General features: G+C 36.9%; 1 protein-coding gene across 1 annotated transcript in view; it reads right to left on the reverse strand.

Moving 5' to 3' along the window:
- Positions 1–18,646: 18,646 nt before the first annotated feature.
- Positions 18,647–25,643, reverse strand: part of LOC148948972 (uncharacterized) — a 126,575-nt gene continuing 119,578 nt past the window's right edge. The window contains exons 5-7 of the mRNA XM_089094848.1: positions 22,769–22,973; positions 19,417–19,530; positions 18,647–18,798 (exon numbers count right to left, since the gene is read on the reverse strand). Coding sequence (XP_088950974.1) covers positions 18,647–18,798; positions 19,417–19,530; positions 22,769–22,973 — 471 coding nt within the window. The remainder of the gene's footprint in view (positions 18,799–19,416; positions 19,531–22,768; positions 22,974–25,643) is intronic.

Here is a 25,643-nt window from a genome sequence, read left to right on the forward strand (position 1 = left end):
TTCCTCTAATTTTCACCTTTATAGACGTAGCCTTAATAAAACTAGTTTCAGAGTTGTATTGGTCTTTGTAGGAGACATAGTAATAGTAGTAGTGCTCTATTAGTAGTTGTAATAGCATAAATAGTAGCCTCATTAATAACAGTAGTAGCATGTACATGCTCCTGGTCAGTTGAATATCCCCCTCATGATACCCCAGAAGTTCCACTTTAGTACGGTATGCCGATCCAAAAATATTGCTCATATGCCCTTTTGACCCTTTTTGACACCCTTTAAATCTTAATACTCTTAGCCTTACAAGATGTTACAGTTGCATTAGTAGTTGAAGCAGTTTAGTCGTAGTAGTAACAGTGGTAGTAGTGTTAATTGTAGCACGCAAATATTGCAATTCTGTTAATTAATCTTCCCTTTAAGCTATATTTTCTTACCCAAATCAATACAGTAAGCTGCTCCAAACATTTAGCTGAAACAGCTGAATCAAAAGTCTGTATGCAGGAAATTAGAGGTCCGTATGCACAGAGTACGTTTCGATTTGGCCAATTTTCTCCCAACTTTTCCTCAGATCTTCATTTCAATATCCTCAGCGTTTGTAGTCCAGAGGCAATAGTTTTAGTGGTAGTAGTAGTAGCAATAGTAGTGGTAGAAGAAGTAGCGATAGTAGTTAGAGCAGTAGTAGTACCTTGTAAACATTACCTTTTAATCAATTGATCAATTCCCTTATTATTTTCTGAAAGTTTTAAATTAATATACTCATTCATGTCTGAGTTACACCCTTTTGACGACTCGCATATACCTAACGTATTTTGATTTAGTTCAACATCCCCCTCAACATTCTCTGACAGGCTCACCCGAATATCCCTTGTCTTTTTGGAAAGTGAAGGTCAAACATCCATACCTTTCTCAATAGCATGTATTAAATGTAAACAATCGACGAATTGTTTAACCTACAGCCTTTACCCTGAGGGTTTTGAGGATGGGAGGGGAGGGGGAAATCACCAAAGGCATAATTGTTGGACCTTTCAACATTGCTGAAGAAAATAAATGTATCAATATTTTTATTGGAAACTTGTTTTGTGAATTGATGGGTGTAAGGGATCTGTTGCCCTCCAATTACTTTTGACTTTTCAAAATGGCACTATAACTTCCAATTTCCAATCAAAAGAGCCCCAGCCAAAGTTTATACGGCCGCTCATTTCACAAAATCTCATATGCCTTCAGGGCATAACTTAAAACCTTTGCCCTAGGGCTCTGGTGAGTTTTGTCAACCCTTGGGGTATTGTTGGATTGTAGCATCCATACAATTCTCAATAACATGTATTATATGTAAAACAATGGATGAATTGCTCAATTTAAAGTCTTTGCCATGAGGGTTTTGAGGGGGTGACATCCCCAAAGGTATAATTGCTGGACATTTTAACAATACTGAAGAAAATAAATATATCAACATTTTCATTGGATATTTGTTTTGGGAAATGATGGTTATAGGGGATCTGTTGCCCGGCCATTCATTTCACAAATCTTACATGCCTTCAGGGCATAACTTAAAACCCTTGCCCCAGAGCTCTTGTGACTTTTGTCAACCCTTGAGGCATTGTTATATACTCTTTGAACTACTCTTAACAAAATTGCTATTGCACCGTGTCAATCAGATACCATTCGACAAATGAGAGTGTACTTGGATGGGGACTAGTTGCCCTCTATTACTTTTGGCTCATAAAAGTAAACCAGAAATTTCAATTTACTATTAAATAATTTACTATTTATACGATCATCCAATCAATAAAATTTTGTATATCACAGGGCATAACTCAAAACCCTTGCCACCAGGCCCTACGGAGTTGTTTCAACCCCGAAGGCATTTTCATCAGATTTTTGGGCTATTTTGAAAGCAGAGCTATTTCAAAATTTCTATAGAATATATTTAGGGAAAAGAAGACACGGGAGGGGGGCTAGTTTCCCTCCAATCCCGTTTGAATCTTTAAAAATGCACTAAAAACTTTAATTTCCAGCTGAATGAGCTTTCTCCAAAGTTTATACGACCACGTCTTTCATAATAACCAATATGTTATTGATGGGCAACTCGTGTAACTTATAGTCCTTACCCTGAGGGCTCTTGAAGGGTTGTCATCCCCAAAGACATAATTACTAGACCATTCAACTCTACTGATCAAATGGCTATCTCAAAACTTTGATTGATTGTGTCTGGGAAAACGATGGGTGTGGGGGGGGGGGGGGGTGGATGCCCTCCAATAACTTTTGACTCTAAAGAAGGGCACTAAAACCTTCAATATCCAATCAAATGATCTTGTTTTGGACTGTTACTCCTTCTATAAGAAGTACCAGGGTCAGAAAAAAAATAACTAACGCATTGTGTCCAAATCATTCTTTACTTAGATAGCGCTATTACACTGCCTATGATACAGATTGCCTGTTTAATTTGATTTATTATTCGTTTTTTGTATTTACCCCAAGTCACCCTAAGGGCCTTGGACCATCTCATCTCATTAAAATCTATTTGTCAGGTAGGCCTGTTTGTCTTGAGGACAGCGATATTGAAAAAAAAATAATATAAATGAATAAAGCTCATCAGATTATATAGGTTTACCAAGTCTTGTATGAAGTTTAAGCATAAGTTTATGCTTAGCACCTCCAATGTGGGCAGCATATGCATCTAATCCAGTGCATGCATCATTGCAAAGCTCACAACAAAGAGGTGCAGCTTTTTTTGGTACAGTAATAGCAATTCGGTCAGTTTTCGCTAATGCCTCTTTCTTCTTGTGCTTCTGTCCATCCAAATACTCTTTACAATCCTATAGAAAAAAATACAAATATTTAGAAGTCAGCCTTAGCTTAAATGGCTTTTAGTTATAAGCATAATAAATAAAAAGAAAACAATACATAATATATTGTTTTGCTGCAAAATATAGCAACTCCCATATCTATAGTTACGTTTTCAAGAGCGTTTTGGTTATATGAACAAAGGCAATTTTTTTACTGTCAGAAATATCACTAAAGTATCACTAAATCACAAAAGTAGAAAATCGAAGGTCACTTTTTGGATTTTTTTTTAGTTCTAAACCTGCCGTTAGGTGCGCTCATGGCACTAATTTCTCTAATACTCACGAGGGGTTTTTTTTGCTCTTTCTAAGGGCCACTACAATACATTCCTGGGCTAATGTATTGACAATACACACTTCCTCATTACATTTTCAGGAGTTTTTCACAAATTTGTGTACATGATATTATCCTTATTTTTATCTGGTTGCGTTTGGGAGGAAATCGTATCACATTTAATCGGGATAATAGTCGATTCGTAATATTTTTCTCTCTAATACCTACTATCTCCTAAAAATTTCTTTCCAAGGGACATTTTAATAAATCAAACCTAATTAGAGTCCATCAAACTCAATTAGAGTCCATCTTTTAAGTTTTACAAGTGTATCATATTTCAAGTTTTCCTTAAAAAGTGACAAAAACCCAACCTTCTAAATACCTCCTGACACGTCACCTTGCTAATTCGTAGGATAAACACATACAATTTAATCCGGGGAAAATGCTTTCATTAGTGCAAAAAGTAAAAGAACGATAATTTCCAGTCAAATAGCCAAAATGTCAGAAAAATGACATAGCATAAAGAGGACTTTGTCATCCAGCTGCTGAAAAGAAGATACTCCAGTGGCAGAAGAAATAGTCCAGAAAAGAAAGTCAAAAGATGTAGATAAAGAGGAAGTACCCGCTAAAAGAGGTAGAGGTCTTCCAAAGGGCTCTGGGAAAAAGAAAGCAGCCGCAAAGCCCAAGGCTGCCCTTAGCACAGGTAGAGAACGAGGCCAACCACCTTCAAGGAAGAAGGCTGAGTCAGCTGAAGAGGATGAGAGAAAAGATGCTGAGTCATCTTAATTTCAATTTCTACCTTATTTTTGCACGTTGACGTTGCTAAGAAAATTACATATATGCAACAGTTGTCTATCTGCTTTTTTTGCTGTTAAAAAATATTTTTGAAATAAATATTAATCTCTAAAAAAAAAAAGGTGCGACTAGATTTGATAGTTTGGCCGTGGGTCAGTTGAATTTCAGATCAAAAGGTGACTTAGACCATGTTATAAATTACAGGATAAAGATTGAATATTGTTTGTTCCGGGTGACGCTGCGTATTGAAAAGCCTAAACAGTGTCACAATTGCCAAGGCTTCGGACATTTCGCTAGAGACTGTAAAAACCCAGTGAAATGCAGTAAATCTCCGGATGGTCACAGCAATCGTGACAAGAGTTGCCAGGTTCAATCGCTTACGTGTGCTAATTGTGGTGGAAATCACCGAAGCAATAGTTTAATCTGCTCCGAGCTCAAGAAACACTTACCGGTTCAAGGGCCCAGTGTCAAAAGTGAAAATGTGTCCCGCGATCATTGAAAGTTACGTTCTTAAAGATATAGTCTCTGTTTTCTTTTAAAACATTAATGGTGCCTGAGAAAAGCTAACAACTCTTGAAAATTCGGTTAATCGTTATAATATTGTTTGTTTAACTGAACACTTACTTAACGCTAATAATGCTTCTATGCTGGAATTGTGACTCATCATTTGTACTTTATTAGACATGCTAAAAATACTGCAGGCCGTCCCTCTGGTGGTCTAGCAGTTGCTGTAGATAAGAAGTTTATTTGTAGTTGTATCATGTCGAATGATTTATTTATGGCTGTTGATTTCAGCAGTGCTATAATTTTTTGTGTTTGTATGCCTACTAATTACTGAAATACCGTTTCAAGCCATAAATTTGCATCAGGTTTTGCATCCCTGTCTAAGTCTTTCCATAAATTTCAATCGTCTAATAAGTCACGCGTAGTATGCGGCGATTTTAACACAGACCTTAATGATGATGCCACATCCTTCACACAGATTCTTCTGTCATCCCTACCTGATGACTTGTTTGTGCTTCCAAAATCTAAGCAGTTTTCACTTGTGCATCCCTTAGGCTCTACTTCTAATCTCGATTTTGTCATTTCTAATGTTTCTGAGCTCTGGGATGTCATGGTTGATGTAGCCGATGATATGCTAACTAGCAACCATCTGCATTTGCAGTTTCATTTGAATTTGTCTCTTCCGCAAATACATAAAAAGTTCAATTGGTTTCGGAAGGTATTTTGGTATAGTATTGACCTGCCACTTTATCAAAGTGTGCTGGATTCAATGATTTCTAGAATCAAAATCCCTTTCCACCTGCTTTCTACAGTGCTGAAAGGTGGTTGCCTCGATCTGCATTGCTATTTTGCCGAAATCACTCATTCACTGAAAATAGCCACCTCAGCGGCAATTCCATCAGAGATTATTCGTGTTGGTACACGGAAAAGGAATGGAAAGAGGATCCTGAGCTTAATTTTGTGAAGCACCGTCATAAACTATGGTTTAAGACTTGAGTTGATTGTGGTCGTCCAAGACCCAGTCTCCTTTTCCTAATTGTTAAATCTACAAAGAGAGATTACTGGAAAGCGGTACTCTTTTGAAAGAGACGGCAGGTACCTAACCTGTCACTTGATGTCAGAAATAACCCACAGCAGCTTTGGAAGCAAGAATCAAAACTCAATTTTTCTTCTTCTTCTTCTTCGAATTCTAATCAAATAGATATAACTTCATGGTCAAGACACTTTACCTCTTTATTTTCTGATAGACCTCCACCTTTGGATACACCATTCCGTCAAACCCTCCTTCTCCATTTTTCTCAACTAGACCATAGCTGGAATTTCGTTCGTGATCGAGAGTTCGTTGTGTAAACACCTTGTCTTAGGATATTAACCTTTTAATAAAGTAAAATTTCAACCTGTGTAATTACCTACAGACATTTATAATAAGCTTATTTTATTTATTTGCTATTGTCATTTTTGCTGCCTGAACATAAATTCTCTTGGGACCTAATTAGAACAGAGACTCAGACAGTAAGATTTAATTATCTTAGAGGTGGAAAGTGCGCCCGCATTTTACAGTGCAGTGTTGACAATTTTATTTACTGATTGAAAATAAGCCAAAATTCAAAAGTAGTTTCTGGAAGTGAACAGGTAATTACGCTGGGATAAAGGTGACAGGAGAGTGGTAAGCAGAAGAGGGGTGATAGAGTTGTCTGCAAGGGCCGTGGTACCCACCGGGTTTGCCACTTAAATTGAGGGGACAAGGTAGACAGCCTTCAATGCTTCCCTTACTTCTCTCGTAAGCAACGACTTGCCTGACCTTGGACTGTGATTTCGGATATGCTTGCGTGATTTGTCGTGGCGATGGCAAATTATCGGTATATATATTCGCCGGTACTGAACTTTGTTTAAACATGCCTATGGCATCAGGATATTACGAAAAATTCAGTAATCAGCACTGGAGTCAAGTTCTATACTCGTGAACAAATTTGTGAAGCGCATGACGAGTTGAATAATATTGCGGATGCATACGATGAAAATCTGTTGAAAGATAGAAGGTCCCAAATTGGCCGTGATGTGCTGTTCAGCAACATGTATGACACGGTGAAAACTCTACGGAACAATAGTGAGTTTAATGTCAGGTTCACAATTTGGAAAATTTCTGAAATACCCCGTATCCCACAGAATGTGATCACATCCATGACGATCTGCGTAAACGAGTGTGTCAAAAAGCTAGAAACAATGATTGATCAATGCAAAGCTGCTCTACCCCAGCCTTCTGACTGGCCCGTACTCCCAGCACCTGAAAAACCACTCAATCGGGTGTTCATTAGTGGTCTAGCCCCTGAAAAGACTGAGTCGTGTTCAAATCAAAAACGGTTGATCAAGGAGTTTATAACCAAAAATAGCGACGAAGACCACGCTGCCTTTCCATAACAAACAACAAAAGTACGAATAACAAAAGGGAAATCTTTTTGTAAGACAGTGGAGATAATTTGAATGAATATTTCGGCCCTATGTCCAAGGGCCGTCCCCAGCAAGACAAAAATATATGAAAGAAAAAAGACTCACAACAACATGCGACCAGTAAAACCAAAAAGTAAAAATTTAATTTTTTGTTTCAAAGCAGTCCTAGCATCCTTACTTCAGCGAAGTTCAATCAGGACTGATAAAAAGTAAGGTAAAACAAGGCGATTCAATGAGATGAAAGAAAAATAAATTAAAAACACGTTCTTATTGCTAATCCAGCCTTTTTGGCAGCTAACCTCAAAGGTCTTTTTGTGACCGGCTCTGTGTTAATGTCTATCTTTTTTTTAAAATATTTTGTAAGATCATTTTTAATTAAATTTGTGTATAAAGAATTTAGTGTATATTCCCCCAAGTCCCGATTTAAGGAAATATTATTATTAATCTTAAGTCTGATTTCAATTGATTCTCGGACTACCTGTTTTATGCCTAGATCATTGCTAATAAGGGTGGATTCATCAAAAAGTCTATTGTGGTTAGGATATTCAAAAATATGGCTGCCTAATGCAGAATCAGATGAAACAGTGGAAATATTAGAATTTAGAGCTTTGACAATATCATCTTTATGCTGTTGTATGCACTTTTCTAAATTCTGGTGTGTTCTACCTATATAATATTTGCCACAATCACATGGTATTTGATAGACCCCTCTTTGGCGAGTAACTGGGGTTTTATCTTTACCAGAATTTAGAAAATTTATGATTCTAAGATTATTTGTGAACACTACATACAGATTATTTTTTGTGCAAACTTTTTTAAGATTGTAGTGGTTTTTGGGATATAGGGGAGATAAATTATGTTTAAGGGCTTGTCAGACATCTCACTTGATAAACTATCATTAATTTTACGGGAATGTCTTTTCAGTCTACAGTTAATTACACTATTAATAAATAACATAGGATACCCATTTCCAAAAAGTATGTCCTTGATAAAGTTTAATTCTGCTGTGATTTGGGAATCAGACCAAATATTTGGGGCACCATCGACGAGGGATATTACAATTGCTCTTTTAACTTGGGGGGGGGGGGTGGTTGTTTTTAAAATGCAAAAATATATAATTTTTTGTTGTTTCTATAAAAAAATTAAAATTGATTTTATAGAAGATACGAAAAAAAAAAAAAAATAGGAATGGGATTTTATTTGCGATTTCGATTTCTAAAGTAAACTGGAAATTTGTATCGTATGTATTAAGGTGATCTAAAAAACCCTTAAGTTCATTTTCCCCATAGTTCCAGAGTAAAATTACGTCATCCATGTAACGTCTCCAAAAGATATGTTTCAAGAAATACAAATCTAATGCCCAATTTTCAGTATGTTCCACATAAACATTCACCAGTAACCCGGAGAGGGGCATCCCCATCGTTAAGCCATTAATTTGCTGGTAAAAAGAATTACGGATTTGGAAATACTTTGAGTATTTTTTACAGAGTTTAATCAAGGTCATTAAGACATCACAATCTATTCCTGCTGCTGAAGCTTCTATTAAGTGATAATTTTCTTTGATTTTATTTTCTAATAACTGTTCAGATGCTGTGACATCAATATTTGTATACATTGAAACAATGTCAAAGCTACTTATAATTGTATTTTCTGAGATATTTCTGTTTTTGAGTTTTTCAACTAAATCTACCGAATTACATATATATGATTTTTGAGAGTAAAGCAAAGGTTTAAAGGCTGTACATAACCATTTCCCAATATTGGATGTGTGGGCTTTCGTAAAAGCTACTATGGGCCTTAAAGGAATGCCTTGCTTATGTAATTTTGGTAGACCATAAAACATTGGGCAAGAGCTACCACGGGGGAAAAATTTATTGTATAGCTGTGGAGTAGTTTTACCATTTTGTTTTAAACTTTTTAATTCATTTATAATTTTGTTTGCAAATTGATCAGTATGATCGTGGGTTGTATTTCTATATGTTGTCTTGTCATTTAGATGAGAATACATTTTTGTATCGTAATCTGTCGTATCCATGACAACCAGAGAATTGCTTTTATCTGCTTTAGTTATAATAATAGATGAATCTTTACGGAGATTGAGAATAGTATTCTTAGGTCATACAAATTATCTGGTTTTTTATTGGCGGGACAAATTAATACTTTTACTTGCATTGTTGTAAAGGGTATCTATAAGACTAGCCCTAACTTCATCTGGGTTGGGTATAGATCGTATAAAATTTGTGCACAGAGGATTCTAGAGAGGAAATTAAATCTGCCACAGGTGACATGTCTTGGAAGAATAAGAGAATTGTTGGACCTTTTTCGAGAATTTGAATTTCCGCTTGGTTCAAGCGAATGTCTAGTAGGATAGATTAATAACAGCCGGTCCAGGTAGTGAATCTTGGAGTGTAAGTAGGGCTATTCACTTTAAAATTCATATCTGACCGGCTTTTCAAATCTTCTTAATAAGTCATTCCCTTGAATCAAGCGGAAATTCATGACAAAAGGTCCAAATTTCTTTTCTTTCAGACGTGAACATAGTATATTTTTTTGTTTCTTGTTCTTTAATGATGTGTGTTAATGCATTTTAAATTGTGAAGTTAGTGCTAGCAAATTGCTACTCTTTGCGGGTATTTAAAAATGATTAATTCTCCGCAATAAACATTAAATGACTTGTATGACATAAGATATTATCTAATCTTTGCAAGATTCCAAGAATTTTTGCTGGTTAAAGTAGATATTAGCATGTTTTTTTGCCTAAATTAATAAAGTAAAAGATATCATTGGTAAATTGCTACCCATATGACAAGACGAACATATAGCAACGAACGACGATCACACTACCAATTTCCATAACAAACAACAAAAGTACGAAGAACAAAATGGGAAATACTCTACAGCTATGTAAGACAGTGGTAGCTATGAAGTTTTGGACCAAAATGACATAAGTATCCTTTAAGGCCTATAATAGCTTGTACGAAAGCCTCCACATCTAATATTGGGAAATGGTTATGTACAGCCTTTAAACCGTTGCTTTTCTCCCAAAAATCATACATATGTAATTCGGTAGATTTCGTTGAAAAACACGAAAGTGGAGATATCTCCGAAAATACAATAATTAGTTTTGACATTGTTTCAATGCATACAAATATTGATGTCGCAGCATCTGAACAGTTATTAGAAAATAAAATCAAAGAAAATTATCACTTAATAGAAGATTCAGCAGCAGGAATAGATTGTGATGTCTTAATGACCTTGGTTAAACTCTGTAAAGAATACTCATTGTATTTCCAATTCCGTAATTCTTTTTACCAGCAAATTAATAGCTTAGCGATGGAGGCGCCCCTCTCCAGGTTACTGGCGAATATTTATATAGAACATATTGAAAATTGGGCATTAGATTCGTATTTTTTTAAACATATATATTAGGGACGGTATATGGATGACGTAATTTCACCCTTGAATTATGGGGAAAATGTACTTAAGGGTTTTTCAGATCACCTTAATACATACGATAAAAATTTACAGTTTACTTTAGAAATCGAAATCGGAAATCAAATCCCATTCCTAGATGTGTTAGTTAGTCGTAGCTTTGATAAACAAAATTTTACTATTTATAGAAAACCAACACAAAATAATAGATATTTGCATTTTACATCAAACCCCCCCCCCCCCCCAGTTAAAAGAGCAGTCGTAATATCCCGCGTCGATCGAGCCCAAAATATTTGTTCTGATTCCCAAATCACAGCAGAATTAAACTTTATCAAGGACATACTTTTTGGAAATGGGTATCCTATGTTATTTATTAATAGTGCAATTTACTGCAGACTGAAAAGAGATTCCCGTAAAATTAATGATAGTTTACCAAGTGAGAGGTCTGACAAGCCCTTAAACATAATTTACCTCCCCTATATCCCAAAAATCACTACAAATCTTAAAAAAGTTTGCACAAAAAATAATCTGTATGTAGTATTCACAAATAATTTTAGAATCATAAATTTTCTAAATTCTGGTAAAGATAAAACCCCAGTTACTCGCCAAAGAGGGGTCTATCAAATACCATTCGATTGTGGCAAATATTATATAGGTAGAACACACCAGAATTTAGAAAAGCGCATACAACAGCATAAAGATGATATTGTCAAAGCTCTAAATTCTAATATTTCCACTGTTTCATCTGATTCTGCATTAGGCAGCCATGTATTTGAAAATCCTAACCACAATGTACTTTTTGATGAATCTGCCATTATTAGCAATGACCTAGTCATAAAACAGGTAGTCCGAGAAGCAACTGAAATCAGACTTCAGATTAGTAATAATATTTCCTTAAATAGGGACTTGGGGGAATATACACTAAATGCTCTATACACAAATTTAATTAAAAATGATCTTACAAAATATTTTAAAAAACCAATAGACATTAAAACAGAACCGGTCACAAAAAGACCTTTGAGGTTAGCTGCCAAAAAGGCTGTATTAGCAATAAGAACGTGTTTTTAATTTATTTTTCTTTCATCTCATTGAATCGCCTTGTTTTACCTTATTTTTTATAAGTCCTGGTTGAAGTTTGCTGAAATAAGGATGATAGGAATTCTTTGAAAAAATTTTCACTTTTTGGTTTCATTGATCGCATGTTGTTATGAGTCTTTTTTTTCTTTCATATATCTTTGTATTTCTGAGGACAGCCCGTTAACAAAGGGCCGAAAATATTCATTAAAATTATCTCCACTGTCATACAAAAAGATTTCCCTTTTGTTATTCGTACTTTTGTTGTGAGTTTATAACCCCTGTGCATGTGCAGAAGATTCAGCAGACGAAGTCTGGCTTAGTGGCTTATATCAAAACGGACTCTACTGCTCAAGCCCTTACTACTTCTTTATCCAAGATATCTGATATTAAAGTGAAATACCAGAAAGAAAAGTTCATGGTTGTTGCAAAATTCGTTCCACCGGGTACTACCCCAGAAGAGGTAATTGCCGGTAACCCTAATGTCACAGGAGCTAAAAGAGTTCAACTTGCCTTTGCTGATGTATCATCAAGTGACAGGGCTATACGGCAAGGTATCTATGTTAAGTACACCCATTTCCAAGTAACGGCGTTTTAAGAAATCCCAAAAAGGTGCTTCAAGTGTCAGTCGTTCGAACACTTGGCTCTAGAATGCAGCAACCATCATTGCTGCCCCCGCTGTGCAGGCCCCCATGAACCGACAAGAGAAGCCCCGCGTCAATCGAACAGTGTTAAGTGTGCCCTCTGCCCTAACGGAAAGAACGAGCACCCAAGCTATAGCCTCTTCTGCCCAGCTGTAAGAAAAGCTATGAACAAAGCGCCTCAGCTTCGAAAATGAACAAGCAAAAGGTCTTTTGCCGAAATATCTACGGTCATAACGCTGGGAAAATAGACTATCTAAGTGGAATCTACTCCGATTATAATGTAATTTGTGTGGAGGAGCATCTGCTTACCAAGGACAATTTTGCTCTGTTCCAGTCCTTCCCGCGCAAATCTGTTTTCATGCATGAAGCTAAACAACAATTTACGCGAGGAAGACCTAGCGGTGGCATCGCTGTTTTAGTGGACGACCAGATCCCCTGTAGGCTGTATATGTCCTGTGACTATTAGACTTCTGTGGAATTGGTTGGGCCGTCTAACTTTTTCCTCATCAATGTATATCTTCCAACAAACATGAATAACGATCGTTCTGAGAAACGCTAAGCCGTAGCATGTAGTCGTTTAAGCAGACTCCTGTGCGGAATTAGCAAAAGACGTTTTCTAATATGTGGAGATTTTCAGTGCAACCCAATTTACCTGGTAAACTGACAGACATTTTTCTAGCAGCTTTACCATACGGGGTATCTTTTTGTGACATAGATCTCCAGTTTACCTATATACACAATAGTGGATCTACGAGTAACATTGACCACGTGGTAACAAACTTCCCACTAATAGAAAGGGTTTGTGTTGATTCTGACCATACTTGCAGTGATCATTTGGGTCTATCCTTCTGTATCCCATTTCAGTCGGCTGTCACCAGAGCAGCTAATACACACTTTACATAAGCTGAGTGGAAAAATATAGACACCGTGCTTTATCAATACACCTGTGACACAATCTTGAGTAAAATTAAAGCGCCGTTAAACTTCTACTGTGAGGAAATTTGCCACGCCCTGAAAACTGCGGAAAAGTTAGCCGTCCCAAGCCGGAAGGTCCGTCCTGGTTCTCAGAAACAAGGGTGGGACAAGTGTCCTCAAGTAAAACAAGCGAAAAAACGAGCAAAATTGTGGTACAATATTTGGAAAGAGTCCGACAAGCCTCGATCAGGGCTAATATTCCAGTTGTTTCGGAGCACGAAGAAGAATTATCTTAATCTATCTGAAAAATTAAAAAGTGAAGAAGCTGATAAATTTTCTTAACAGGCGGCAAAAGATCCGAATGTAATGTGGAAGCTCTTCAAAAGATCTCAAACTAGTGCTAAAGCGTGCTCCTCTGATATCCCGGAGGTTGAATGGGTGAAGCGTTACTCTGCAGTGTTCGGTTCCAAAGACCTCAGCCTGGAGCAGAATTGTGACAAATGTTTAGATGAAAAACTCAAAACCCTATTAAAAGTGCGAAATACCTTTGTCATATCGAAATTGGCTGTAGTGAAAATAGTGAGTAAGTTAAAAGGCGGAAAAGCACCTGGTCTTGACGAGATATGTCCGGATAACCTTCGGAACGGTACAGGCCTATTGCTTGAACACGTTTCTCTCCTGCTCCAGATGTGTGTCGATACTGGGATGGTCCCCGATTCATTTTGCACCGGAGTACTGTCAAATATCCCCAAAATAGGAATAAACCCAAACCTGTGAACAGGATACAGACCAATTACCGTGTCTAGTGTTCTAAGTAAAGTCCTGGAGCTACTTCTGCTTCCAGAAATTTCGGGAAAGTGTAGACTAGATTAAAGACAGTTCGGGTTCCGCCGAAATCCGAGTTGCGCGTTCGTGCATAGATTGTTAAAGAAAGCTATCGATAAGGCCCATAGACTGGGGTCTACCCTCCTCATGTACAGTGTAGATATTTCGGCTGTCTTTGACTCGGTTGTGCAGTCCCAGGTACTTCTAAAGTTTCTTGAATGTGGGGTTAGTGCACATGTTGTAGCACTTCTGTCATATTGGTATTCGAGGAGTTTTGTGAAAGTTAAACTGGCCGGGGGTCTTCTGAGTTAACCGATCAGACTCTTCCGAGGTCTTCGACAAGAATCTGTTTTAAGCCCTATCCTGTTTAACACCCTGACATCTGGAATAACAAAAAATATTGCCGGAGGGTTTAGCATCAATCTCTGCGACTTTAGCCCGCTTTCGTACTCGGATAATAATAAAAATAATAACTCTTTATTTCCATTATAGCTTATAGCTAGCAGCGGACGTCAAACAACAAGAAAATATAACACATGAGATTAGAAAAATAAATATAAAAATAAATAAACTTTTTCACAACTTTTTATAGATTTCCTTTTCAACTAGTTCCTCATTATAGTGGTTCACGAAGTATGGAACAAACGATGATAGGTACCTTTTTGATGCCTTTCGGGGTGGGGGACAAAGGAGTTGGCACGACGAAGTGAGGGCTCCTCTACGTGTTTTTGGCCGACTGATCTGTGATTCCTGGAAATCCGGTAATATTTTGCGATGGACTTTAGAGTTTAGGCATTTTTTTCCGAAACGCATCGAGCCTTTCACATAGTTTCTGAAGCCTCAGTTTCTGCAGGCTGTCCTCATAGGATGTATAATTTGCCCCAAGCATTATTTGGCACGCCCGCTTCTGAATATTTTCAAGCTTTTCGGTTTGGATAGCCGTTAGACCTGGGTGCCAAACGGGACAAGCCTACTCGGTTTGCGATCGGACACACATACAGTATAGACTGCGCATAATGGAAATTTGGATATTGAACCGCGTTAGGCAAGCAAAGGATTTTAGGCATAGGGAAGCCTTCTGGAGGATAGACTGAATATGTGGATCCCATTTCAGGTTGCTTTTGAAAATTACTCCTAGGATTTTTATTTCATCTTTAGTTGGAAGTCCAGTGTCTTCATGGGACGGAATTGCAGATTTTAAAAAGCTAACACGTAGAATATGGCTCTTGGTTTCACTAATTGTAAGCATTACATCTTCAAATTATATCTTCAAGATTATGCTTTAGCTGGGAAAATATTAATGAGGTGGTGATTTCCTGTGCTAGGCTCGCTAAGTTGCGGAATGATATGCTTGACAGGTCGTCAGCAAACTTGTAACGACTTTGTATATGTGCTAGGACAGGGTTAAAAACAATCAAAAAGATCAGTGGTCCTAATTTCGTCCCTTGGGGTGCTCTGCACCATATTTCTTGGAGTTCGGATGCTTCATCCTGCGTGAGTGAAACAAATTGGTTTCGATTGTGCAGGAAGCTTGCAATTATTCTCACAAGAAACTGTCGAGCACCCATTTCTTTAGCTCGGTTAATAGCTATCAGGTGTTGGATGCTGTCAAACGCCTTTACTATATCGCTGAGAAGGATTTCTGCGTACGTCTCTTCCTTCTCGAGATGTTTCATCACATCGTCAAGAAGACATACAAGATAGTGGGTAGCATTATGTCCAGGCCTGAAACCAAATTGCCGAGGGTCTAAATTAGCTTCAATTTCTCCATATAAATATTCACAGATAAAGCCTTCAAACACTTTGGAAAGGCACGGGGTTTTTGAAATCGGGCACAAATCGTTAGGTGAGAGGGACTTTTTTATTTTACGAATGGGAGTTATATAGGCTGTCTTGAGGCAATCCGGGAATGTGCCATCTATTAGACATTGATTGAAACAGGCAGCCAAAATAGGACTAAGCTCCTCAGAGCAATGAGCTATCAACTCAATAGGAATTTCTAGAGGGTAATTACACTTCCTGAGGTCCAGGCGCTTGAGCTTCTCGCATGCTTCATGGGGACAAATGATCAGAATTTGTTCAATGGGTCCATTTTCAGGTAGCTCGTCAAGAGGTGGGTGTGACGGACAAATATTTGAAAAATGTGTGTTGATCATATCGGCGCTCAGAGGTTCACCATCAGAGCCGTAGATCGTCAGCTGCTTTCGAGTCCGTCCCATAATCTCCTGGAACTGCTGGTGGAATCTAGAGGGGTTAGACTTCCAACTTTCTGCAACTTCTATCCACTTAAAACTAGCTTTTCGGTACCATACATCAGATGTTCAGGTTGAAGCCCATCTGAGCCAAGAGGTTTATCTTTCTTAAGTAGACGAATCTGGGTAAGAACAGATTGCGGCGTTATAATAATAATAATAATAATTTATTTGTGCCCGCTCATACAAAAAAACGGAAAGCGGAGTAAGGAAAAGGAGAAAAGAAAAACAAAAACACTTCAACGCCAAAGAATAAACTCAAACAATAACTTCTTCATTCGCACTCGTAGATAAGGTGTAGGGGCAGAAATTCACACAAAGTTTCCATTGCCCTTTTTTCGGCGTTTCTTTCGGAGAATGGCATAATGTCAGTCGGGTCAACCATATTTTGGGAACGCAGGATGAATGTGTTTCTTTCACGGAGCGGATAGCTTCGGATAGAATACCGCCTTTCCTCATTGAGTCGTCTATTGATGCAGGTCATCTTACGTACGCGGATCATATTATCCTTCTCTCAGACAATGTGCAGTCACTATAGATCGTTGTGGATACCGTTTATGACGGTCTTTTTCATATTAGATTATCAGTTGCTTCCACAAAAAACCAAATTTCTTGTTTTTGGTTGTTGCCAGCCTCCTGACTCCAAGATACAGAATGGCCCTTCTGCTAATTCTCCTTCCGCGTCTCTCAAATATCTTGGGCTTCTATACGGAACATCAAATTGAGCAACACGATCATTCATTATTAAAGCACTAGAGGAGAAGCTGGAAAAGTCCTATGGATTTCTCTCCAGGGTGAAGGGTCAATTCAATAAGAAAACACTTGGTCGTCTTTATAACGCGTTTTTTGCTCCTCATCTTTTATTTTTAGTCCCTATTTGGAAGTTTTACACTGCTTCTGAAAGGAAACAAATTCGCTCACTATTTTTCAGATGTTGTAAATATCTTTCTCGTCTTCCGATTTGGAACAGATACATATCAAGACGTTATGTGGTCTTCAAAATTTGCGAGAAAATGTATAATCTAGTAGCTAAATTCAGAGTTATATACAAATCAGTAGTCGATTTTCCACTCAACTGTATTTCATTGATGTGATCCAGTCTAATTTTGTAATTTTTATGTTTGTTTGTCTGTGCTAACACGTGTGTGTTTCCCTGGCAGGAAGATTCCTTTTTGTTTCTTTTATTTTGTTTCGTTCTTTTTCTTCTGTACTCTTCTTGCTACATTTTATATGTATAGAGGATTCAAATATATTATTATTATTATTAGGTAGCTATTGTTTCTCCAAAGATGTTTTTTTAGCACTAACATTAGTATTTTGTTAATCTTAATGAATAATTTTAAATTCACATTCTTATGAGACCTTCTAAGTAAGAATTTTGGCAATCCTTTGAGTTTCATTCCGCCAAGAAAAGAAATGTAGACAATAAATCCTTAGCGTTGGAACACAGCGCAACGCCAGTGGTTTTTGCGGTTATTGACCACTTTTTTTAGTCTAATTAGCTTCTTATTTTCCATAAATGTTTTGTTCATTTCAGTTACAATTAACTTCCCAGAATCTCTGTCTTTTGTCTCGGGGCTTTAAGAGGACTTTGCAGGTCCTAAGACCGTGGTGATCTCAATTTCAGGGGATTTAAAAAACAACGAAAACGGTGTTTCGTAATTTCTTATGCCTTTAAACAACCTTTTTAGAGTGCGCCAACCTATCATAGAGTGCGCCATTGCGCTGCATAAGTAAAGACCCATACCGGCAGAACTTTGTTTTCGGAAATTGAAATTTATATTATCCTTTTCACTACTTAAAAGTGATTGGAGGTCAATCAGACCCAACTCCACGCCCATCATTTTCCAAAAAAACTCCAAGCGAAATTTTAAGATAGCTATTTTGTCTGGATGGTGCTCATTGGACTGGAAATCAGAAGCTTTATTGCTCTTTTTAACAGTCAAAGCCATATGAGGGTAAATAGCCCAAAGATCACAAAAAATAGTCCAAAGATCACAAAAGAAGGCCTTCAGTGTTGACACAACTCGCCAGAGTATAGGAGCAATGACTATGTCCTGGGGGTATAAAAAGTTCTTATGGAAGAACTGGTCATGAGAACTTTAGAGGAGGGTCATTTGATTGGAAATATAAAGTTCTAGCTCCCTTTCTAGGGCCGCATTTAGGGCCGAAGCATCCGTCTTGGCTCAGGAATGTAGTTTAAGCCATATGTAGGAAACAAAGAAACAAAAAGAGAAGAAAAATCCACAGGAGCTCCCTTTGATATCATGCACCAGACTCAAATGGAAGAGGAAGGCCGCACTAAAAATTTTCAGTTACACGCTTGACTTGGAAGCATCAAAGCCCCTCTCCACGGGTTAATACAATACTAACAAGACAGGTTTAACTACAAAGAAAGCTTACTACTTAGAAGTTACTATTACCTGAATTTGAGAAATTAATGATCTAAATAATAAGTATATAAATGTATAAATCACATAGGTATCATAAGAATTAAGAAGGAATGAACCCTCACAAATCATCAGTGGTAACTCTTTCATCAGAGCTGAAGAAGAAAATGATTCTTACCGGGACAGTGAAAACATGACACAGAGCATATATTTAGACATTATGTCCAAAATTCTATGGAAACAGTATAGTTTCCTTAACCTATATCGTAAAAAAAACTATAGTGAAAAGAAAGGGAAGAAAACTTACACTATAAGAGGATCCATTGTTGCCTGTTCTTTTGTCTAAGGCTCCATAATCAGATTCACGGGATGATGTACCATAGCTGGTGCTATCACAGGTCTCATCTTGATCTAATATTTAAATCAAAAGTCATAATGATATTTGACGGAATAAAAACAAACTATAACTTTTTTGAGTTATCTTCAAGCTTACTGAAAGCAAACAAATTAGTGATATAGCATAACATATATCAAAATATTTATGATTTAATAACTGAAATACAGTATTGGACTATGTCTAGATTGAAGTTTTTTTGCGTTTTTTCACCTTTATTCTTATTTTCTAAGGTAAGTTTTTTTCTGTAAATACTGGCTTCCGGATGTAAGGCCACTATCATGCGGACTTGTATTAATGCTTGCATGACACTTTTTTTTAATGCTATTTTTACACGTAGCCCTGAAAATTTTACCCATTTTTCAATATTTTTATTTTGTGTTAGCTGAGTATATAGAAACTAGTAGAAACGAATAAAAATTTGAAAATTAAGTTTCCAAGAAAAGAGTAAATAATAACTTAATTACGGATACGATTACTCATAATAAGAGGGACACGAACTCCTCTTCCACCTTCCCTAGTATACTTTGATAGATATGATAGCTCTTCTAATATTTGTTGTTGCTAATTATAATTTTATTTTCCCTTTGTTTTTAACTAGAAATTAGTTATTTTTTTACAACCAAATTACTAACCTGTGTCATAATCATCAGAGGAGCTATATGACTCTTCCTCTTCTGGAACTTCTAAAGTCAACGGGCTGGATGATGTACGAGTATCGGAGTAATGCTGTTTCACGTCGACCACTCCTATTACACAGAATGAAAATCAAAAAGAGTTGTTTCCAGGAAAAACAACAACACAAAAAATGCAATAACTTCATAATTAGACAAAAGTTATTAAAACAAAAACTTCCAAACTGTTCTCAGACTGGAAAAACAGTGATGTAAACACACTCTTTCGAATTTCCACCCCCCCCTTCCTAAGAGTAATGCTGATCCGTCACTCCTCCTCAGATGGTTCTAACAAGCGGGGATCAATTTCAGTAACATTAGATGTATAGATACATTTATACTTAATCAGTGACAGAGAAAGCAAACCGGCACTTCACACTACAAACAAAAGAACGAAAACTTTGCAATTTCTTGAGAAAAAATATTAAAGGTTCTGTCACACAGATGAAAAATTATCAATGAATGAAAGATGGTTTATATTCTAAATCTTCTCCAATAATTACACATCAAACTAGCTTTAAATTAAAGGCCAGTCCATGCGCTTATCAACTAACCAGCTTAGCCCTTTCCTCTAGGTGGGAAGTGTCATCAGACAAAGCAACCAGTGTTGTTACAAATTCTTATACTTTACCTCTTATACTTTACATTTTTTATACCAATCCCAAAAATTGCCATAGGACAAGATTTAAATAGGGTCCTTTTCAAGAAACTTAACACCAACTTATTCAAAATCCATCAGTAAGATCATCCACATTACCGTCGCCACAGAATTCAATACCATGACCATCTTTAAGTGACTGTGTGCTAGTTCTACTCAGTGAAAGGAGTTATGAAAAGTTAAATAGAGGCTAAAGGCATACTGGTCAAAGTAACAGAGAATAAAAAGAATAAAACGCTGGAAGTTGAAAGTATTTCAAATGCAGTCAACTATTGTTCAAGGTCAGAATGCACTCTAGCATAATCCGCCTCGTATCATTACGACGTAATGAGAAGTAATAATAAGCTTTGCAAAAAAAAAAAAAAAGAACACGAGAAATCCGAATATCTCCACAATTGAAGATACATTTGGGTCATACCGTCAGGTGGAATTCGGGGGAGTTCTGGGTAATTTGTTCTGCTTAATCTACTGAGCATTTTTCTATAGATAAAGTTTTCATAATTACGCTTTCTATAAAACACCTTATATGCCCCCAGGGCATAAAAACCCTTGCCATCCCTTACAGCCCTTACCCATAGGGCTCTGAGGGGGTTGTCATCCTCAAAGACCTAATGTTAACAACTTTCAACTACGTGAAACAAAACGGCTATCTCAAAACTTTGATTGGATGTGTTTGGGGAAATGGTGGGCACGAGAGGTGCGTTAGTTACTCTCCAATCACTTTCAACTACTTAAAAAGGCACTAACCCTTTCAATTTCCAATCGAATGAACCCTTTTTAATTTTCTACGACAACGCTTTCAGTAAAAACCTTATATGCCCCCAGGGCATAAGTTACAACCCTTGTCCAGAGGGCTGGGGAGGGGATTGGTGTTGTCATCCTCAAAGACCTAATTTCAAGAACTTTCAACTGCTTTGAAGAAAATTGCTACCTCAAAACTTTGATTGGATGTTTTTGGGGAAAGGGTGGGCGTGAGAGGGGGTTAGTTACCCTTCAATCACTTTTGACTATTAAAAAGGGCACTAGCCATTTCAATTTTCAATCGAACGATTCCTTTTTGAACTTTCTACGACAACGCTTTTTATAAAAAAAAATCTTATATGTCCCCAGAGCATAACTTGTAACCCTTGGCCTCAGAGCTGTGGGCGGATTGTCATCCTCAAAAATACAATTTACGGAGTTTTTAAGTATGTCGAAAAAATGGCTACCTCAAAATTTGTATTGGATGTGTTTGGGGAAAAGAGGGGTGCTAGTTATCCTCCAATCACTTTCAACTATTAAAAAGGGCACAAGCCCTTCTAATTTCAAATCGAATGAGCTCTCTTTGAAGTTTTTGCAGCATCACTATCTGTAAAAATCTTATATGCCCCCAGGGCATAACTTAAAACCCTTGCCCCGAGGGCTTCGAGGGGATTAGCATGCTCACAAACCTAATTTCTTAAATTTTTTACTAAGTTGAACAATATGGCTATCTAAAAATTTTGATTGGATGTGTTTGGGGATAGTTGCCCTCAAATCACTTTCGACTATTAAAAAGGGCACTAGTCCTTTTAATTTCCAATCAAATAAGCTCCTTTTCAAGTTTCTAGGATGTAGTTTTCAATAAGAACCTTATATGCCCCCATGGCATAACTTACAATCCTTACCATGATGGCTGTGGAGGAAGTTTTATCCTCAAAAATATATTTTACAGAGCTTTCAACTACTTTGAACAAAATCGCTATCTTAAAATTTTGATTGGATGTGTTTGGATAAATGGTGGGCGTGGAAGGGGTATTAGTTGCCTTCCAATTACTGTCGACGATTAAAAAGTGCACTAGCCATTTCAATTTCCAATCAAATTAGCCCTTTTTAAAGTTTCTATGACAACGCTTTCAATAAAAACCTTATATACCTCCCAGATATAATTTGCAACCCTATACCCTGAGAGATGTGGGGTGGGGGGCTGTCATCCTCAAAGACCTAACTTCCAGAACTTTCAACTACGTTGAACAAAATTGCCATCTCAAAATTTTGATTGGATCTGTTTGGGGAAAAGGGGGGCGTGAGAGGGGGGTTAGTTGCCCTCCAATCGCTTTCGACTATTAAAAAGGGCACTAGCCCTTTTAATTTCCAATCAAACAACCCTTTTTTGAAGTTTCTACGACAACACTTTCTATAAAAACCTTATATGCCCCAGGGCATAACTTAAAACCCTTGCCCTGAGGGCTGTGGAGGAGTGTCCTCTTCAAAAACGTAATTTCTATCCGGGAATAAACTACGTTGAACAAAATGGCTATCTGAAAATTTTGATTGGATGTGTTTGGGGAAATGGTGGGCAAGGAAGGGGTGTTAGTTGCCTTCCAATCACTTTCTACTATTAAAAAGGGCACAAGCCACTCCAATTTCCAATCGAATTATCCCTTTTCATAGTTTCTTAGACAACTCCTTCAATACGAAGTGCCCTGGTCTGAAGACATTAATAATACATTGTGCCAACATCGATCTTTACTTAGGCAGCGTGATTGTGCCGTCTATGATAATTAAGCACCACCTATCTTGACAGCACACCCCTGCTGAGCTTTACATATGTTTTGCTTTACAAAGAATTAAGATTTTGTTTTATTTACCAGATACAAGACATACTTATTTTAAAAAAGAAAAAAAAACGCTTACTGTCTCGTCTCCTTTGTTGGGGTCCTCGATAGCCTCTTCCGTGTTTCTCAACAGCATATTTAGATCCTTTTACCGGAACTCCACCTGGCCCGGTAACATTGAATGCCTCACAGCCCTGATTACCAATCACTACGTCAAATTCAACAAGTTCACCATCGCCAACAGATGGCACTGCTTTTTGTGGGTTGTTACGCAAAATTGCAGTCTAAATGGGAAAATATCATAAGAACCCAATTTAACAATTAATATATTTGTTTAATATTTAAACTATACTACTTGAGTAATATTTGGATAAACTCATCTTTTTAACTAATGTGTAAAGGGTCCCTAATATTTATCGTATAAATCTATTTGATTTTTTTAGTTGAGTGAATAACAAGGGCTATAGTTGAACCTTTTTCAATTTTTTCAGTTTTACTTCCATTTTCAATTCTTAAAACAATCCCACTAATTTCACAATTAATACACGCTTTTCTTTTTATTAATTATTACACACTGTTTAAATTTTTGGAATCAAAGAAACAGAAGGAAGTTGACGTTCCAGGAACAGCAATACCCCCTCCCCCCCCGTGCGAGGGGAGGGGGCTAGTAAATAATGTCTTATCTCCCTTCATTTAGACTAGTAATGAATAAGGGTGGTGCAGGGCGAAAACTCCCTTTTTATCGCAGAAATTTATTTCTGACATTTATTTTAAAGCTTAATTTAGTAAAATTTATTTGTTTAACGTTTCTTAAAATTATATACAATGATGTGTAAGTGTGTATCGGCTATTATGAAGGAAAGATGGAGGGAGAATAATTGCCTCAAAGAGTGTCTTCACTCCGGTAACATTGTTTTTGGGATTTATTGAACTTGAAACTTGGTATGATCTTGACTTAATTCAGAGACTGGTGTTAATTAAGAGACCATTTAAAGACATTTTGATATAGATTAAAAGTATTATGGTGTACGGACCTAGTTTCACAATATTTATTTATATTTTGGATAATTAGTTATTGTATTTAAACTGGTTTAAAATTCCGTGTGCCAAGCCGTTTTTCTTTTATTGTCGGAGACAGACTGTGCAGAAGAGAGAAATAACGAACAATCCCGAGCCGTATTGGTACCGGTCAGATTTTAATCTGCTGTGGATTTAAACTGCTGGGGATACGCGATTCGAGTATACGAACTTCCCACAGATTCTGTCTTCCAGATGGAACTACGGACATTAGGACGCACGCGGATTAGAGGGACAGCAACTTCATCAGTACGTTTTGAGCATTCAACGATATGGTAAGTAGTGTAGATATAATATAAGGTACGGGGACAGGTAGGAAATTACAGTGTACAATTAAAGGTACGGGGCATATAGGAAATTACTGTGTACAATTAAAGGTAGCAGACATATAGGAAATTACTACAGTACAATGATCGGATTCAACTACCATGAAAAATTCGGGCTGATCTTTGTTCAAAGTGAGTAATGTTTCTGTTAAAAGTCGTGCGTGTTTTTCATGGTAGTGAATCGTTTCCTTTGTACTGTAGTAATTTCCTATCTGTCTGCTACCTTTAATTGTTAGGTGTGGTTGATTTATGTTTAACCTTGAACACGGATATAAGAACTCTGACAATCAGTTATTTCCTCAGTCCAGAATTGCCATTTGAAATATAATGATGCATTCAAACAAGAGGAATATTGATGAAAGCTACACGCAAGAAGTAAGTTATTCTTTTATATTCTTAGTGGGTAAAGAAATTAATTCTAATAAAATTTATCGGGTGATTTATCCAGACCCCATTATAGTTAACAGATTGTTAAATATATATTGAACCTTGATCTCCAGAGGTCGGTAAAGAGCAATATCAAATCAAGAAAAAAGTATGTAAACACTGCATTTAAATGGCTTGCGAGCTTAGTACATGAGGTAAATGATACCTATTTTTTATTCCGGCCCAAAGTTCCCCACCCCCAACTATGCCACAATCGTCCACCCCCCACCACACCCCTCCCTCCAAACCCTCTCCCTCCAAACCCCCTCCCTCCATCCCCACCCCCTCCCTAATTTTTTTTTACATCTCTTAGAGTGTCATGAAACACACTTAAAACACAAAAAATTCATATTTAATATTTTCCAACTTCAAAATGGGAATGATATAGACATGTATTTCGCAACTTTTACTATTAGAAAAATAATGTTTGTAGTGACCAATTTTTTTTTAAGTTTTTTACTTTTTTTCAACTTTTTTTTACATCTCTTAGAATGCCATGAAACACTTAAAACAAAAGCAATTCACATTTAATATTTTTCAACATCAAAATAGTAGTGATATAGATATGTGTGTCACGAATTTTACTATTAGAAAAATAATGTTTATAGTAGCCAATTTTTATTTCAACTTTTTTTTATACATCTAAATCATATCAGAAAAATAGAATGACATTTTTAATTTAAATTTTAAAGACTTATTCTTGTGCATACTATTGATGAGGACGTCATTATTTTATACTAATTTTTTTTTTCTTTTCTAGAAAATCCCCGAGTTGACAGACCCAATGAAAAGGGCAAGGAATGATAATGCCACATCACTAAAATGGTCGACGATGGATAGCCCATCCATACCTCATCTTCCCCCTACCAAGCCTTTAATGCCTACGCAATCTGCCACTCATCATGAGATACCTGACCCTTTGGTTGATCATATCGAATTAGAAATATCATTTTTTGGTGACTTCAATATGTAAAGGACATTATCATGATTTTGAGCATTCTAATGAATGTACTACAACATACTTCGACAGTGTGGACATAGGGATAGACGAAAAGAATCTGGAGGAAATGAGGAGAAGAATCATGCATGATATTGAAAGAAATTTATACAGATTGCAAGTAAACT

The sequence above is a fragment of the Artemia sp. Qi Xiang Cuo genome, chromosome 9, assembly GCF_049724085.1.
Source record: "Artemia sp. Qi Xiang Cuo chromosome 9, ASM4972408v1, whole genome shotgun sequence".
NCBI lineage: Eukaryota > Metazoa > Arthropoda > Branchiopoda > Anostraca > Artemiidae > Artemia > Artemia sp. Qi Xiang Cuo.